This window comes from Stegastes partitus, unplaced genomic scaffold (assembly GCF_000690725.1).
Source record: "Stegastes partitus isolate 25-593 unplaced genomic scaffold, Stegastes_partitus-1.0.2 Scaffold1116, whole genome shotgun sequence".
In the NCBI taxonomy this organism is placed as follows: domain Eukaryota; kingdom Metazoa; phylum Chordata; class Actinopteri; family Pomacentridae; genus Stegastes; species Stegastes partitus.
In genome coordinates this window covers 57091-72368 of record NW_007578847.1, presented here as the reverse complement: position 1 = coordinate 72368, position 15278 = coordinate 57091, and the positions used below count along the sequence as shown (strand labels likewise).

The 15278-nt window shown below is 49.1% G+C and overlaps 1 protein-coding gene across 4 annotated transcripts in view; it reads left to right on the top strand.

Annotated features, from left to right (window-relative positions):
• rcan3 (regulator of calcineurin 3) overlaps nt 1-15278 on the top strand; it is a 39124-nt gene that overhangs the window by 11049 nt on the left and 12797 nt on the right. Inside the window, exon 1 of one of the 4 annotated variants that reach the window (XM_008296279.1) lies at nt 6871-7086. The exons of the other annotated variants lie outside the window; for them this stretch is intronic. Within the exon in view, the coding sequence (XP_008294501.1) occupies nt 7000-7086 (87 nt within the window). The 5' untranslated portion in view covers nt 6871-6999. Of the gene's footprint in view, nt 1-6870; nt 7087-15278 lie in introns of those variants that run through there. 4 annotated transcript variants of the gene reach the window in all.

Genomic DNA, 15278 nt, shown 5'->3' with positions numbered 1-15278 from the left:
TATATTTTTTATTTATTTTTTAATAAAAATGCATATTAGACAAGAGCTGGAGCCCTCAGAGGTTATAGTAGGTCATGTATAAACAGTTTTCAGGGCACACAGCTTTAGTGCTGCTCAGCAACTCGTCCTTCAGTGACCTTTTGTGATCAGTTGAGTTCCAGACACTTGGATAATCAATACCACGGTGCTCTGAAGCTCCTCCAGCTCCTGCTGGTTTTATGTCAGTTTGTGTTTTAATACGTCATCCGTCTGCAGCTCGTTTTGTTGTAAACCTCAATGTCAGTTTAATTTGCAAGAATACAGAAGATGGAACCAGAACGAATGCTGTTTATCAGTCATCAGCCAATCAGCCGCCTGCTTCAGCTCAAATACAGAAAACAACACGTCTGCAGATACGTTTGCTGTGTGAAGAGGAAACACTGCATCGACATCGCTGCTGCATTCATGTTAGTTTGACATGATTTATTTGTTCAGTCTGTGAATGTTTATATCAGCGTGTCTATGAGAAGCATCCGGGGCAGCCTGACCTCCCAGATGCACCACTTCATGTGTCGGGGCAACTTGACAGCTCATCACGGAGAATTTCTGGATGTCACGTGTTCAAAAAAATAAAAAAGAAAAGAAGCTAAAAATCAATCCGTGCTTTTCTATCATGTCGCAGCATTAATGTTTGGAGGAAAACATTCTTTGACCTGATTATTTATTAGGAGTCACAAAATAAATAAAACCAGCTCATCTGCTCGTAGCTGTCGTTACAGTCTGGTCCAAGTTCAGCTGAATCTCGGCTGCTGTGTGACATCACCTTCCTCCACCTGAACCTCGGAGCACCGAGGAACACTGACGTGGTTCATCCAAACGCTGCATGTTCAGGTTCCCCTTAATGAGAGAGACGTTTTTTTGTTAATTAGGGGGAAAGAGTTCCAGTCAGAGTTGACTTCTGGGACTTGTCTATCACTATTAATTAAAGATTGATTGCCAGAGGACATGTAAATCTGTCTGCCATCTATTTTTTACATCCACAGCAGCAGCAGCACCACCTCACATTTCATCCGTCAGCTCGGCTGCAGAATTCAAACCACCAGATTAAACGAGTCCGGGGCTTTGAGGTGGCGTCGATCGAGGCTTCGTGTGTTTGTCATTTACAGTTGAGAGCAGATGTCTGCTCATGCTCAGGTATTCATGCTGTCCTCTGCACCTGGCAGGACCCCCTCCTCTCTCTCTCTCTCTCTGTTTCTATCTGTTTCTATCGTCACTCGCCCGCTCGCTGCTGTTATTCTCTCTCTGTTCTCCGCCGCACTTTCTCACCTACACTCTGTAGATCTGTCTCTCTGCCCTGTAGACATTCTTTTATCCTCCCATCCCTCTGTCTCCCTCCGGCTCCCTGCGCCTGTGCTTGGCTGCTTGCTTTATAAATAGCTTGGCCTAGATTACAGCAGCTGCATTGGCGCTGGCACCATGGCTGGGTTTGGCTGGGCCAAATGAGGTAGCCTGTTGTAACAAGAGGTTGGCAGAGGCAGGGAGAGAGTGTGTGTGTGTGTGTGTGTGTGTGTGTCCAGATGCAGGTGTGTGAGCATCAGCAGGGTAGCGTAGCCGCAGCCTGTCTGCATGCCTGCAGTGGCTCAGGAGTTTGTTTTTATGCCGTCATTCTTTGACTTTCTGCCGTCACATCGCGCTCACACACACACACACACACACACACACATGCATGCATGCACAGTCACACCCACACAACAAAGCTGGCATGTCTGTGAGAACTCTTTCTATTTTGGATCAGCGGTTGCAGTGAATAAATGATTCCTAACGGCTGCATGTTGTCACATTATCACGACACGTCTTTGCATGCAGTGATTGTTGGTGCTGGGGTTTTTCTGCACAGCTTTGTTTTCTTCTGTTTGTGCGCTAAGACGCATGTGTGCGTGGCGAGCATGCGTACTGCAGCCCACCGCGATGATCCACTGCCCTGATTTCCTCCCTCCTGCTCCTCTGCAGAGCTCCCCTCCAGAATACAAATTCTGCTCGTCAGTGAGTCGGAGACACACCGTCTCACCCTCCCAGCATCTCTCTGCCCCTCTGCCAGCTCCTCTTTTCATCTCTCATCAAGTGCATGGTGCATGTTGGAGGCTCTGCGTTAGCTACGTTCCTCCCGTTTCATTGAGCCTTATCTGATGATTCATACTGCGTGCATGTTCTTTTATTTAATCCTAAACAAATGGGGGTTAGTGAAAGAAAAAACACAAGTTGGCTGTTGAGGGCAGGTTTAGATTTTCCTGACTTTCCTGCATCACTGCTAAACGGATGCTACTTGAAGGGATGATCGTATTTTAGAAGATAGGCTTTAGAGATGCAGGTAGACTCTGATTCCTTTGAACAGAACCGGGCCAGTCGTGTCCAGCAGTCTGCAGAGTGAAGCTGAGAATCACAGAATCACACTGATGCATTATAGGTGTGTAAATGTGTTCCATAAATAAGATAGTGAGCATATAAAAGGCACCCTGCTCCTATTTATAGTGTCTTTGTTGATAATAGATTAGATTATGGCATTAAGCATCACAAGCTGGCAGCATTTTTAGGATTAAAATAATTCTGAAAAACAAGCCGTCGCTGATCCCGGGTTCAGATTCTTCCTTCAAACGGAGAGACTGTGTGGAAGCTTCATGTTTTCCTGCGTGGACTCTTGTTTGAGGCTGCGCTGCCTGTGAGATCTAACAGAGAGAATTGTGAATGAGAAGGAGCGAATTGAGAATGAGGAGGAGGAGGAGGAGCAGAGCTGCGGAATGAGGCCAGGGAGGAAGAAAAGTGCTTCATCATCCGCGGCCATCCATCCTACTTATCAGCCCAGACAAAGGGGATGAGAGGAGCCCGTCGACGCGGCGCTTTGATAACCGAAAACATTCGAGTGTAAACATGTGATGTGTGAGATAATGATAGCGAGGGCAGCACAGCGCTGGTCTGCAGCTGATTCTGTATGTTTTAGTGCTACGATGTGATCAACACCATCACCTGCTGCTGTAGATGAAACAGTAAACCTACCAAGGATCTGATTTTAATCCCCTTTGTGTTTGTTTTCCTCCTAAACACACGTATGGACACGTTTTTTAATCAGATCTTTAATAACCGGTTCTGTTCTCTAATCTGTCCGTAGAACCCACGGCGGCTACAGAAGCGCCTCCTGATGGAGACGCTGGGAAACAAACATTCACTGGAATATGTTGAGCTGCATTGTTTAGGGGCTGCAGGTGTCTCGGTGGTTAGCTCCGTTAGCGCCTCACAGCTAGAAGGTCTCCGGTTGGCGTCCCGGTGAGGACACCCGGGATCTTTCTGCGTGGAGTCTCCATGTTCTCCCCGTGCAGCGTGGGTTCTCTCCGGGTTCTCCGGCTTCCTCCCACAGTCCAGAAACATGCTGAGGTTAATTGGTGATTGTAAATTGTCCGTAGGTGTGAATGTGAGTGTGCTTGGTTGTCTGTCTCTAAGTGTAGCCCTGTGATAGACTGGTTACCTGTCCAGGTGAACCTGCCTTCACCCTGAGTCAGCTGGGATAGACTCCGCCCCCCATGACCCTGGTGAGGATGAAGGTGTAGAGATGATGGATGTATTGTTTAGCACCAGACTGACGTAGTCCGGACTAAATGCCAGGTGAGGAACGACCTGGACAGCTCTGAGGATCATCAGCAGGCATCTGCTCCACTGAAGTTTCCTCGAGCAAGACGGCGAATCTCCTCCACCGTCTATTGACTCGAGGCTTTATAAATAGGGGCAAGCGAAAAGAGAATTTTCCAACAAGGCATAAATAAATGATCACAACCTTTGGCGAGCGAAGGCTACGCTAGCTTCCAGAAAACAGAGTGGATTGAAAAGAAAAAAGGCGACACAGGTGCGCTGCTTTATCGGCCCTGAGCTCGTGATTAACGAGCTCTCGGGTGATTTTTGAAACAATATCTAAAGCTGCCAAGAAGCATCGTCTGTACTGCCTGTTCCTACCGCCAGGACTTGGAAGAATAAAGCAGATTCACTCCCAGCAGAAGAAGCAGCTGACAGTGGCGCTCAGGCTCAGGCCAGCACGCTGCGCTGTCTGATGGGAGGTGTTTTGGGCGCTTACAGGCGGATTTTTCCACACCGAGTGACTGACTGATGCTGTCTGCTGCAGGAATGTCACAGTCATCCACTTATATCTTTCTCATGTTCTCTGTCTGCTCAACGTGGACAATGCCTGACATGCACAGACATAAATAGTCCTCACCGCCTCGAGCCTCAATATTAATGGCTTATAGGGACTTAGCTGTCTCGGCCGCTCTGGCAATTATTATTATGAAATGGAGGGCGGGAGAGACGGAGAGAGATGATCTGAGCGATGGAAAGAAGACACGGTTTGTTAGCATATTATGCAATGGCATAATGTCTGTGGGAATTTTTGAAATGATTGGTCTTCAGCCGGGATGGAAACTCGTTGTAATTAACAGGAAGGAGCAGCAGCAGTCGGCTTCATCTCCTGCTTTGTTGGCAGCGACGAAGAGCCACAGGACAGCTAATCTACCATCAACAAGTCAGCGTTAGAGTACGGTACAGCCCGCTAAGAAGTTCTGTAGAACTTTTCACATCTGTTCCAGGATCAGCAGAGCATCTATTCTGGAGACTCCAGCGCCCAAATTAGGCGTCTGTTAATTTACTGGACCACGTGTGGGGCGGCACCGGGTACACCAGCCCGGCTTCATGTAACCACGTTGTTTGTGTGTTCTTCTTAAGCCCATAAAGCCCGGGACCGTGTCAGCTGAAGGTAGCGAACTCCAGAACACGCAGCTGACATACGCGCTTATGCAATTGTGCGCCTTGATAGGAAAACAAGTGCTGCAGATGCCTCGGGTGTATTTTTGGCCGGCCGTGCTGTACGTCAGCCACTAACATGAGCTCATGATTTATACCAAGTGTTTTATGACTGACATGATGGTGCTCTGATCACATGGACTCCATCAGTGAGCCGTGTCTGTAAATCAGACAGTCCTGTGTGCTGCTGGTGGTTCTGCTGCTTCCTGAACCTTCTTGCATCTGAACACAAAGCGATGCCTCCTCACCAGTGAAGCTGCAGCTGTCTGCTGATTGGCCGTCGCTCCTCTGTGACAGTAAACTGAATGTCTTTGGTGGACATCAGCTTTGGTTTTGGGAAACAGATCAGCTGTTTTTTTAACATTCAGTGACGTTTTATAACAGAAACAACTCGTGTTAATCCTAAAACACAACTGACAGACTCATTGGCTGCAGCTCTGTTTGCTCCTAGCAGCTCCATCCAAGAGGGCTTTTCCTTTCTCACTCTTTTTTTGGTTTCTGGAGCATTTTTGCTTTTATCGTCTAGACAAGGAGAGAGATGAGAGAAAATGAGGAATGGCATGCAACAGCAGCCAGACGCTGACCAGGGACGTCAGTGTGTGACTTTATAGTCCTAACAGCTTCAGTAACCAGCTGCTGGACTTGTCGTGAAGATATTTCCCAGATGTGTGGTCTTCTACTGAAGCTTGTAGGATGACTGTAAATGAGATGACTGAGAACAAGACGTGACCTCGTCATGGCCACTTTCTGACGGCGGTGAAACAAGACACGTATTTGTACTGATTCAAACTGAATTTTCAGGACAGGCTTTTCGATTTGGAGCTGCAGGTAGATCAGTGGTTAGCACTGTTGCCTCACAGCTAGAAGGTCGCCGGTTGGCGTCCCGGTGAGGACACCCGGGATCTTTCTGCGTGGAGTCTCCATGTTCTCCCCGTGCAGCGTGGGTTCTCTCCGGGTTCTCCGGCTTCCTCCCACAGTCCAGAAACATGCTGAGGTTAATTGGTGATTGTAAATTGTCCGTAGGTGTGAATGTGAGTGTGCTTGGTTGTCTGTCTCTAAGTGTAGCCCTGTGATAGACTGGTTACCTGTCCAGGTGAACCTGCCTTCACCCTGAGTCAGCTGGGATAGGCTCCGCCCCCCATGACCCTGGTGAGGATGAAGGTGTAGAGATGATGGATGGATGTTTCTTGTTTTTGCTGGACATTAAATAGAGTGAACTGTGATCTGTAAACCGACGTACGAGGCACCAAACCGTGATTTTTGTGAACCATCTGGAGCTCTTTATTAGTTTTGTTTGTTTGGTAGCTTTAGTGATTTATTTGTTACTTTATTGTTGGTTTTATTGATCTTCTAAGTGCAGAGAAGCGCTGTGAGCTCTGCAGGTAGACGGGCAGGTGGACGACCCGGTTACATGATCGGATAAATAAAGCAGCACAAAGCCAGTGGAGTTGGTTTGGACAATAGACGGTGTTCCTACAGCAGCAGTGGCTCTTAGAGTTTGAGTTTGAGATGGATTTTTGATCCACTACAGATCCAGCTTTTGATGTGACACTGATACTGATTTAAACTGATGGTGAATGTTGAATAAGGTTTATCAGAACTATTGTCTCAACATGTTCACCTTTTATGTCAGACTTGAGTCTGTCTATAGCTATAAAACATGTCCTGTTCTTGTTATTGTGGCCACACTGTTCATTTGGATTTGAATCCACTCTCCAGGCTCACTCTGGCCTCAGGCTGCTTTGTGTGCATTTTTATTTTTTTCAAAACGTGTGTGACACTTTTTTTTTTTTGTTCCTCCTTTGACACCAAAATACAAGAAAAAGCGGAATAAACCGGCCCGTGGGTTCTGCAGTGCCCCCTGCACGGTTCGTCAGGCGCCGTAGTGGCGTAAAGCCCGACGAACGTGAGGATGGTGATGACGTCAATGTGGAGCCAGGAGGAGGAGGAGGAGGAGGAGGAGGGAGTCTGTGCGGCTGCTGCAGCATCACTGTCAGCAGCGCGGTAGTGCAGAGAGGAGTCCGGCAGCAGCTCAGAGCGCAGGAGGAGGAACCGAGCCAGAGCACAGGACCGCGCAAGTTTGTGGAGGAAGAAGCCGACAGACGATCCCAGCCTTCTCCAGAGGAACACCTTCATCCTGATTGTTTTTTCACTTCCCCCTCCCCTCAATCACGCAAGGGAATGCCATCGATAAATATGAAACTGGAGATGGTGACCATCATCGCCTGCGAAGTAGACACCGAGGTGTTTACGTCAGACAAGATGCAGGTACGGTTTACCTCCGGGAGGGAAGGAAAGAAAGAAACGCGCACGCTGCAGCAGCAACGCACGGTTTCGCCCTTTGCGGTGCTGGTTGTGCAGACTCAGGACCGACTGCTGCTGCTGGATGCATGCATGTCTGGGTGACGTTGAATGCAGCCCTCTCTCTCTCCCTCTCTCTCTCTCTCTCTCTCTTTCTCTCAGACGAGGATTTTTATCAATGGGAGCCGCAGCTCGCCAAGACGCGCGTCCCGCACCGCACCGCACCGCACCGCACCGCACCGCGCCGCACCGCGCAGCCGTTCATTCTGGATCGATTCCAAAATTAGGCAAGAATAGCTATTTTAAAAAAAGCGATCCGTAATGCACCAGTGGTCGTGGTTTGGTGGGGGTCAGGGCGCCCAGTGGGCAGCAGTGTGGAGATGCTGCTGCGCAGGTTGGATGGAGGGTGTGATGGCTGGATGGTCCAGACACATGCAGGGAGAAGAAGTGAGGCAGCTTTTTTAGACGCAGTGGCAGACAGACCCCTGTTCTCCCCCCCTCGGTATCTGCCCTCTCCTCATCACAGCAGCATTGCAGGTGCACCAGGTTAGAAAAGACAAGAGCAGCTCATAGCAGAAGGATTTCAGAGCATTTTGTGAATAATCCTTTCAGACCAGCCTGTGTCGGCGTTATTCATGACATATAAGGAGTAGAACTGAAGTGTGACCAACATCACCAATCCCTGCAGTGATATTTTATTGATCTGTCCAAAGCCCTCAGGACACATCAGGTACAGGTATGTAGGCATGTGCTGCCTGTCAGTCAAAGAGCAGGGCAGCACTTGCACTGCGGTGTGTTCAAAGTGAGCCCTGGGACCCCAGCTCTGGTCCACGCCAGTTTTGGGGGCTTAGATGGTCTGCCAAAGCTCGACTCACCCACTAAACCCTTTGGAAATTCCATGTCAGAATATATTCCCTCACCTGCTGCTTGTCTGATTTGACTCATCAGCACAGAGACAGAGAGACGCAGAAAAGGGTGAAAAACCCAAAGAACAGAGCAGCTCACGTGTCTGGACAGGTCGGATCTGCTGTGATCAAAGTCTGTTCATTAAGTGCAGCCAGCGTACGTGAGGAGAAATTCTCTGGCATGGATGGACGTACGTTCATGTTTTCGTTCCCCTGAACTGCTTGTTCTTTGGTGCTGATGCGCTCCGGTGCGACGAAGGCTGAACTCAGCAGCAGCAGAAGTTGGTTTGTCCGCCCCGCCCACCGTGTCCTATGGCTATATGTACAGATATACATGTTCAGCACTAATCCTACCCATCGAAGGGTTTCTGCTCTGTGCATACATGGATTGTTGCTGACCCGTTTCCTTCTGGTTTTTTGCGATAGCCTGACCTGCATGCGCTCGTTATTTGGCATAAAAACACGGCACACATACGTCCAGATAGAGAAGCTGACCACTGAGTCACCCTGTGGTCTGCATTCAGCCAGCGAGCTGCAGGCAGCTGCTGTGTTTGTTCCCAACTCTCATTACAGTTCCTAAGTGCTGCCGACCAGCCAAGGTGAGAGACACCAACGAGTCACCCTGCATTCGCTCTCTAATTATAGGACAGCCGCCATCATCCTGGAGATTTCCTAGTAAATGTGAGTGAAAGACAAACACCTGCCAAGGCACACAGAGGGTTTCCACTCAGCTGGTAGCCCTCCTAACCAGCATATGAGACCTCCTGGTGTACAGCCTATGACCAGGGTTTGATTATTCCTTATTGTCAGAACCTGGTTGGTGCTGTTGGATCAGCTGTTCTAACCAGGACACACCGATCAGAGCCAGATCTTATCAGCCCTCTGCCCCCAGACTCAGCCAAAGGAAGAAACGAGGTTCTGTGCACAATTAAAAAGAGCAGACAGAGGGCTGACTTTCGAATGGCACAAAGAACACCACTAATCCTGGTTTCTGGCACACAGGCAGCGATGGAGAACGCTGGCGGAGGGCAGATTAAAGCAGGGCACGTGGGGAGCGGCCTCTGATTGAGCTCACCTCCCTGTCAGCCTGCTCCTCTTGTTATTATCATTCAACAGGATGTGAGCCCGTCTAAGGCTCCTGTTTTTATTAATACACCCAAATCTGAAGACTGGGGACAATCATCGGACTTGTGTTTCGCCGCAGAGCATTTTGGGCGAACTAATATGTGGATTGCTGCTATTTATAGAAGCTTCAAGGAAAGATTAGGCAACGACATCGATGTCTGACATGAAGGAAATAAGTGAATGGTGGCGTCTTTTTAATTAGAGGAGATGCTTAGCGAGTGACTGTGGTGTGCTCGGTGCCGTTGTTGTGATACGGGTGAAACGGCGTGCCCACGCCTTGGCTCGGTCCGTGCTGCTTACATCATTAATGAGCCAAACAGAGCGGCTGTGGACAGGACGGCTTGTTGGTAGAGTAACGGCAGAGCTGGTGCTACAGTACACGCTGATGCCAGAGAGCTCGGGATCCATTTTGGAGGAAACAAAAGGCTGTTGTTGCTGTGAGGCTGAGTGAAGCCGGAGCTGTAGCGTGTTCATCACAACACTGTCATTACCTGGAAAATCCACCGGCATCAGCAGATGATAGCACAGGACGCATGGTGAAGGTCACAGCACGACGGCATGCGGGGATATATCACACAGCGTGACGCGAGCCTGTACAGTCACCTCGCATGTCTGACTCCATGCATCTCATTCATCCATTCACCCGCCTGCCAGTTTGACGGCCGCCTATTGATTTGCTCTTTTATATAAATAATGAATCATCCTCGTCGACCTGCTCGTTCTCTCGATCAGCGCCTCTCCGGCTCCCAGTCAGCCGCCGCAGGAAACGTGTTTATTTCAGCTGCGAAGCGTTTTAACACATCAGGGCTTCAGGAGGCAAACAGGATTTGGACGTTCTGATCCCTTCACACTTAATTATACGCAAACCTGTCATAAAAGCAGCACGGAGGCCGCGTGGCGGAGGACGGCTATTTTGGACGGTGTGCCGGCGCTGCATCACGCCGACGACAGTAGTAACACTGACACAGTCGCACACGCTGCACAGTCACACACTCCAACCACAACAGTGAGTCAGCGGACTCACAGACCTACAGACAAACATCTCTGTCAGCAAACACGCGCCGCTCTCCGCCCAGGACGCCGGGAGAAGTTTCCATCCGCCCGGGTCACTTTCCACTCGTCCTCTCGTCTGTCCGTCGGCCCGTTTGTCCGTCACGTGTGTCGTATGTCTGTTGTCAGGCCTTGTGCTGGTCGTGTGGACGGAGGACAGACGTGATGACTGTCTGCTGTTTGTAGTTCTGCTGACATGTGTGATGTTTTCACTCTTTCCTGCCGTCTTTGTGCAGCCTTATGTAACGTGTTGTCATTCCTCTTGATTTATGAAGGTTATTTTGAGCTTCTAAGCAGCAAAGCGAGGCACAGAACAACGTGGCAGCTAATTACTGCATGTGATTTGCTTTCACTTATCAAGCCTGGGATGTTTCAGTAGGTTTGTCTAAATAGCACTCTGTCTCTGGGTAGCACTGGAGGTGTACATATTCAGGTTTTGATCACAGCTGAGAAGATAGAACAAGTTTAAACTGGGAATGTTTGTTGAAAAGATGATTTTTTAAAACCAGATCCTGCTCATATTTCTTCTTCACATTTAAACCAACTCTAAGCATCACATGATCTCAGTTGCCCATCAGTCTGCTCTGCATTATTTAAATATCTTTACATCTCAGGCCACACACATGTTTGACCTGAATGCTGAGGTGATCTCAGACGTACATATAAAAGCCAACACTGCTGTGACCGGCTGTTGGGTGAAGGCAAGAGGCAGAGGTGCAGCGGCAGGACAGACGGGATGGACGTAGACGGTGACGGTATCGTGTTCGGTGCTGGTAGGAAACCAGATCTGCGCCTTGGCAGGCTCGAGCGATCCTGGGTCTGAGCAGTGGCTCAGGTGTGCCTGCTCCCCCCGGTCTGGGCACTCGGCAGTTGGAGAGCCGGGCAGTTTGCATTTGCCTGAAACCCTAGAGAAGAGCTGGAGCTCGGGTGTCAGCTAAAGGTTAGCGCCGCGTCCGTTAGGGTGACGTAGAACAAAAGACGGTCTCCTGGGTGGGGTGTCCGGTTACCACGTGGCCAAGATGACACGACTATGAGTCGATAAGATTAGAAGCAAAGAAAAAAGGCAGCGGAACCAGGAGGCCCGGCACTTTACTGGCCTTTGTTCCTGAAGTCACTTATAGAACATAATTTTCTTGTCAGAATTTCCAATTGGGTTTCCAGTCCGACACAAATGGCCATGAGAAGACAAGACAGTTGTCGTGCCTAAAATAGCAATGTCAAACCAATTACCTTGGACAAGTCCAGTAAGGCTTCAGACCGGTACGTGGACCAATCAGCAGACTTCATACGTTACTGACGGCGTGGCAGCCGGTGTTTATGGTGTCAGAGAATTAATCGTCTTTCATAGTCAGTTAATTATTTATTTAAGTCATTAGTCAAGCAGAAATGACAAACGCTGCTGAGTTTAAGCTTCTAGAAGCATCGCAGTTCTCAGCTTTTATACGCTCATGTCTGTTTAAGTTGAATAACTCTGAGGTTCGACTGCTGGTTTGATGAAAGCATCGCCGGCTCCTGGAGAGCAGCTGTTCACAGTTCATGTCCTCTATAGAGCAATGAAGAAATGTGTTTTAACGAAGTGAAGAAGTGCTGAGCAGCAGTAACACAGGAGACGCTCTGTGTGAAGGTCCTGCATTCAAAATGGTACCGAACCAAAAGCTCAAGTCAAGAAAAGGACCTCAGATGTGCACCTGGTCCAGGGCAGAAACCTGGTTCATACCAGCTGTGCAGCGCGCTCTCATCTTTGTTCCTGTGATGCTTAATCATCACTTAAGATGCTGCATCGCCACAAGGGGATGCACTGATTACCAGCAGAGAGGCAGAGGAAGAGGGACGAAGGCAGGAGAGCAGTAAGAAGAACCGGGCCGGCCGTGAGCAGAGGACAGCATCTCGTCTGTCAGGATGCTGCGGGATGAGTTAAGAGCTGTTAGTGCAGCGTCTCTTTAGCGACCTTATGTAATGCTGTGCAGCTCTTTGGATTACCGTCGCCTCTGAAGTTTATGGATCTGCGTACTTGCATATTTAGAGTGTGTGATGTAAGAAAAATGTGTGTGTGTTCAGCCAAAGGCCTAAGTGCTGCTGAAGAGCAAAAGCTCCTGCCTCAATAAAAACCATAATGACCAGATTGATGCTAATAGGATTAATGTGTCCCCACATGCCGTAAACTGATTTGGAGCTCCCTGCCGCGGACACATTGTCCCAGAGGGAGTGGCAGCGTAGCGCCGCGCCGTCGGGCCTGTCAATAGGGCTCCTTGCTCCAGGTATTGATCCCACTGTAATCACACTTGGCCCGTTCACACGCCTCCCCGCCGCTCAGGCAGCGATCACCGTGCAGACGTGTTCATCACGGGACGCTTCTGTTGGTTTGTAAACGCAGGATTTGCTGCTACGTTAATATTAATGGCTGCTTTGACAAAATCTGTGTTTCCCAATGAGCCCAGCTGGGTTTCCGACGCACACGGCACAGTGTTGATCCAGTGATACCGAGTGTTTCTGTGATAACACATCACCTCAGCCCAAGTAGTCAGCAAGCTAGCGTTGTCTGACAGGCTTTCATAGTGCTAGAGATCGGACCCCTGATCTGGATCCAGAGCTCACGTCACTGAGTCGACACTGATGTTATTACAGAATATTATGAAGCACTTTGTCGTATCAAGCACAAGTTTTTGTGTTAAAGTCCCGCCCAAGAGTTGGCGTCTTGGTGCTGGACGGGCTTCAGAAACAGCATCATGTCCACACTGTCCAGCTCACCATGTGTACAGTCGGCCATGGCAGTGAGAACGAGCTGCTGGTAGTGACTGCAAATCAGAAAACCATCAGATGCCACAAAAATAATTAGACTGAAGGCATTGTGATGTGACCTGGACAGCAACAGGACAACTGGAGTTGCTGACTTCATCTGCAGAGTAGGTTTGAGATGCTCACCAACAGGTTGCTGGAGGTGTGTGTGGTCCAGTGCTGCAGAACGGGTCTGAAACCTGAGACGCTCCGGAACCATCCTCTGATCGGAGCTGTTGTTTTACAGCGTTTGTAGGAGCGTCTGGCAGGTGCCGTGTTGTTCATAGGAGACGTAGCTGCAGTGGAAAGTTGGCTCTGTTTTATGGAAAAAATATGAAATGTGATAAGGAAAAGTGTGCTGGAACGAGCCTGCATGCAGAACCGAGACGTTTCATCCGGCTCGGATCGTTATCTCCACAATCTGCCTTCCTTGGTCGACCTCATTACACCGGTTCCAGTTTGGCCCTTCAGGGAGGACGGTAATTAAAAATGACGGTCCACACGATTAAGAAATGAATTTTCTTAATTATTCCAACGTGATCTATTTTTAGTGCCGTCCCTGACTCACCCGAGGGTCCGTGGCCTAATTTGTTGGTTTTCACCCAAATCCCGTTCAAGCACGAGGGTCCGGATTAGACGGCGCTGAAGCCGCGCACGTGTCGCACAGAAAGCCGAGGTCTTCGCCAAAAGAGGAAAAAAATGAAAAAACACAGAATAACCCTTCTTTACGTCCCAATTAGGCCCGCTTAATCTTTTCATTCTGATCCAAAACGCCAAATGGTGTAATTCAGCACAGAACTGGACAAGCTCGTGGATTACAGTCACGGATTGAAGCGTCGCAGCGCCGGCGTGATTGAAACACTGCAGCGGCTTAAATGTGAAACAGGATCAGAGCATTGTGATCCAGTCGGTGGGTATAAACGTGTTGTTCTGCTGAATGTCAGCGTTTTCTGTTTATTCCTGATAACATGAAGCTGTAGTGAATTAGAAGCGTTCCTGTTTTCCATCAGATGTCTTCGTGCTGCTTCCTGCTCACGTCGCTCTACGTCCCATTTCCAACACTGGAGCCTTTTAGTTTCACATTAAGACTGAATGACTGATTGTTTTCTGCTTCGTTTTCGGGCACTCGGCTGATCAAAGGAGTGACGGGACGTGTGACTGGCTGGCTGTCAGACTGTGACAGCGAACAAACAGCTGAATATGCGGGCCTTATTTAACTCCCTAAAGCGCACAATGAGCTGACAAACACAACAATGGAAGTCGACAGCATGTAGGAGCTTTGGTGGAGCATCACGGTCTGAACACAATTTGCTGAGAACAGTGTTTGTGCGGCGCTGCTGGAGTGGCTGTGTTTAGCGTGCTAACAGGACAGGATGAACCTGCAGGTTTGCTGACTGTCACTGATCCTCGCACATTAACGAAACTTAATCTCGCCTTTGCATAAGGTGGGAAAACAGTGAAGTGACAGTCACCTGTCGTAGGGCTGCACCTGCACTTTGATTCATTACCTGGAAGAGGTGTGAAGCAGATACGCTGCACATAGCTGTTAGTTCCTCGGCTTTATCGCTCCTCCCGTCTCCCGTTTCCCTTCAGCGCTGCTCCGTCACTCACTGCTATTTATTGTTGTGCTGCAGATATTTTGTTGGGATGATTGTGTGTCAGGACCACTTGCTGGCTCGGTGCTCGCTGCCGCTCTGTGCTGCTTGATGTGAGTCATGCCCACAGTCATGTCCTGTTGCCGCTGTGATGACAGCCTTTCCATTACCGTCAGGAACATAACTGCCTCATTGCCCAAGAGGCAATCTGCTGAAGGATGGCCTTGCAGCCGCCACCAGAGTGGCTGCAGTTTACTAGGAAGCGTTATGTCGCTCCATGGTGGCCGTTTATTATCCTGGTTTTGGGGGGGACTGTACGTATCCTTCCTTTTCCCTCAGTACATGCAGGCTTTGTTGAACTTCACCTGTGATTTATTTCACTTCTCTTCATGTACGATGTCTGCAGACTGTCGTTATACTGATAACACAGTGCAGGACTGTGGTTCATTAGCAGCTCGTTTGCATTTTCTTCCAGTTCACCTTTTGTTTTCTACGACCAGAAGCAAAAGATGACTTTATTTAATATAAACTGTGGTTGTCCTCTTACTGTACTGTAGGAAGCATCCATCCATCATCTCTACACCTTAATCCTCACCAGGGTCATGGGGGGCGGAGTCTATCCCAGCTGACTCAGGGTGAAGGCAGGTTCACCTGGACAGGTAACCAGTCTATCACAGGGCTACACTTAGAGACAGACAACCAAGCACAC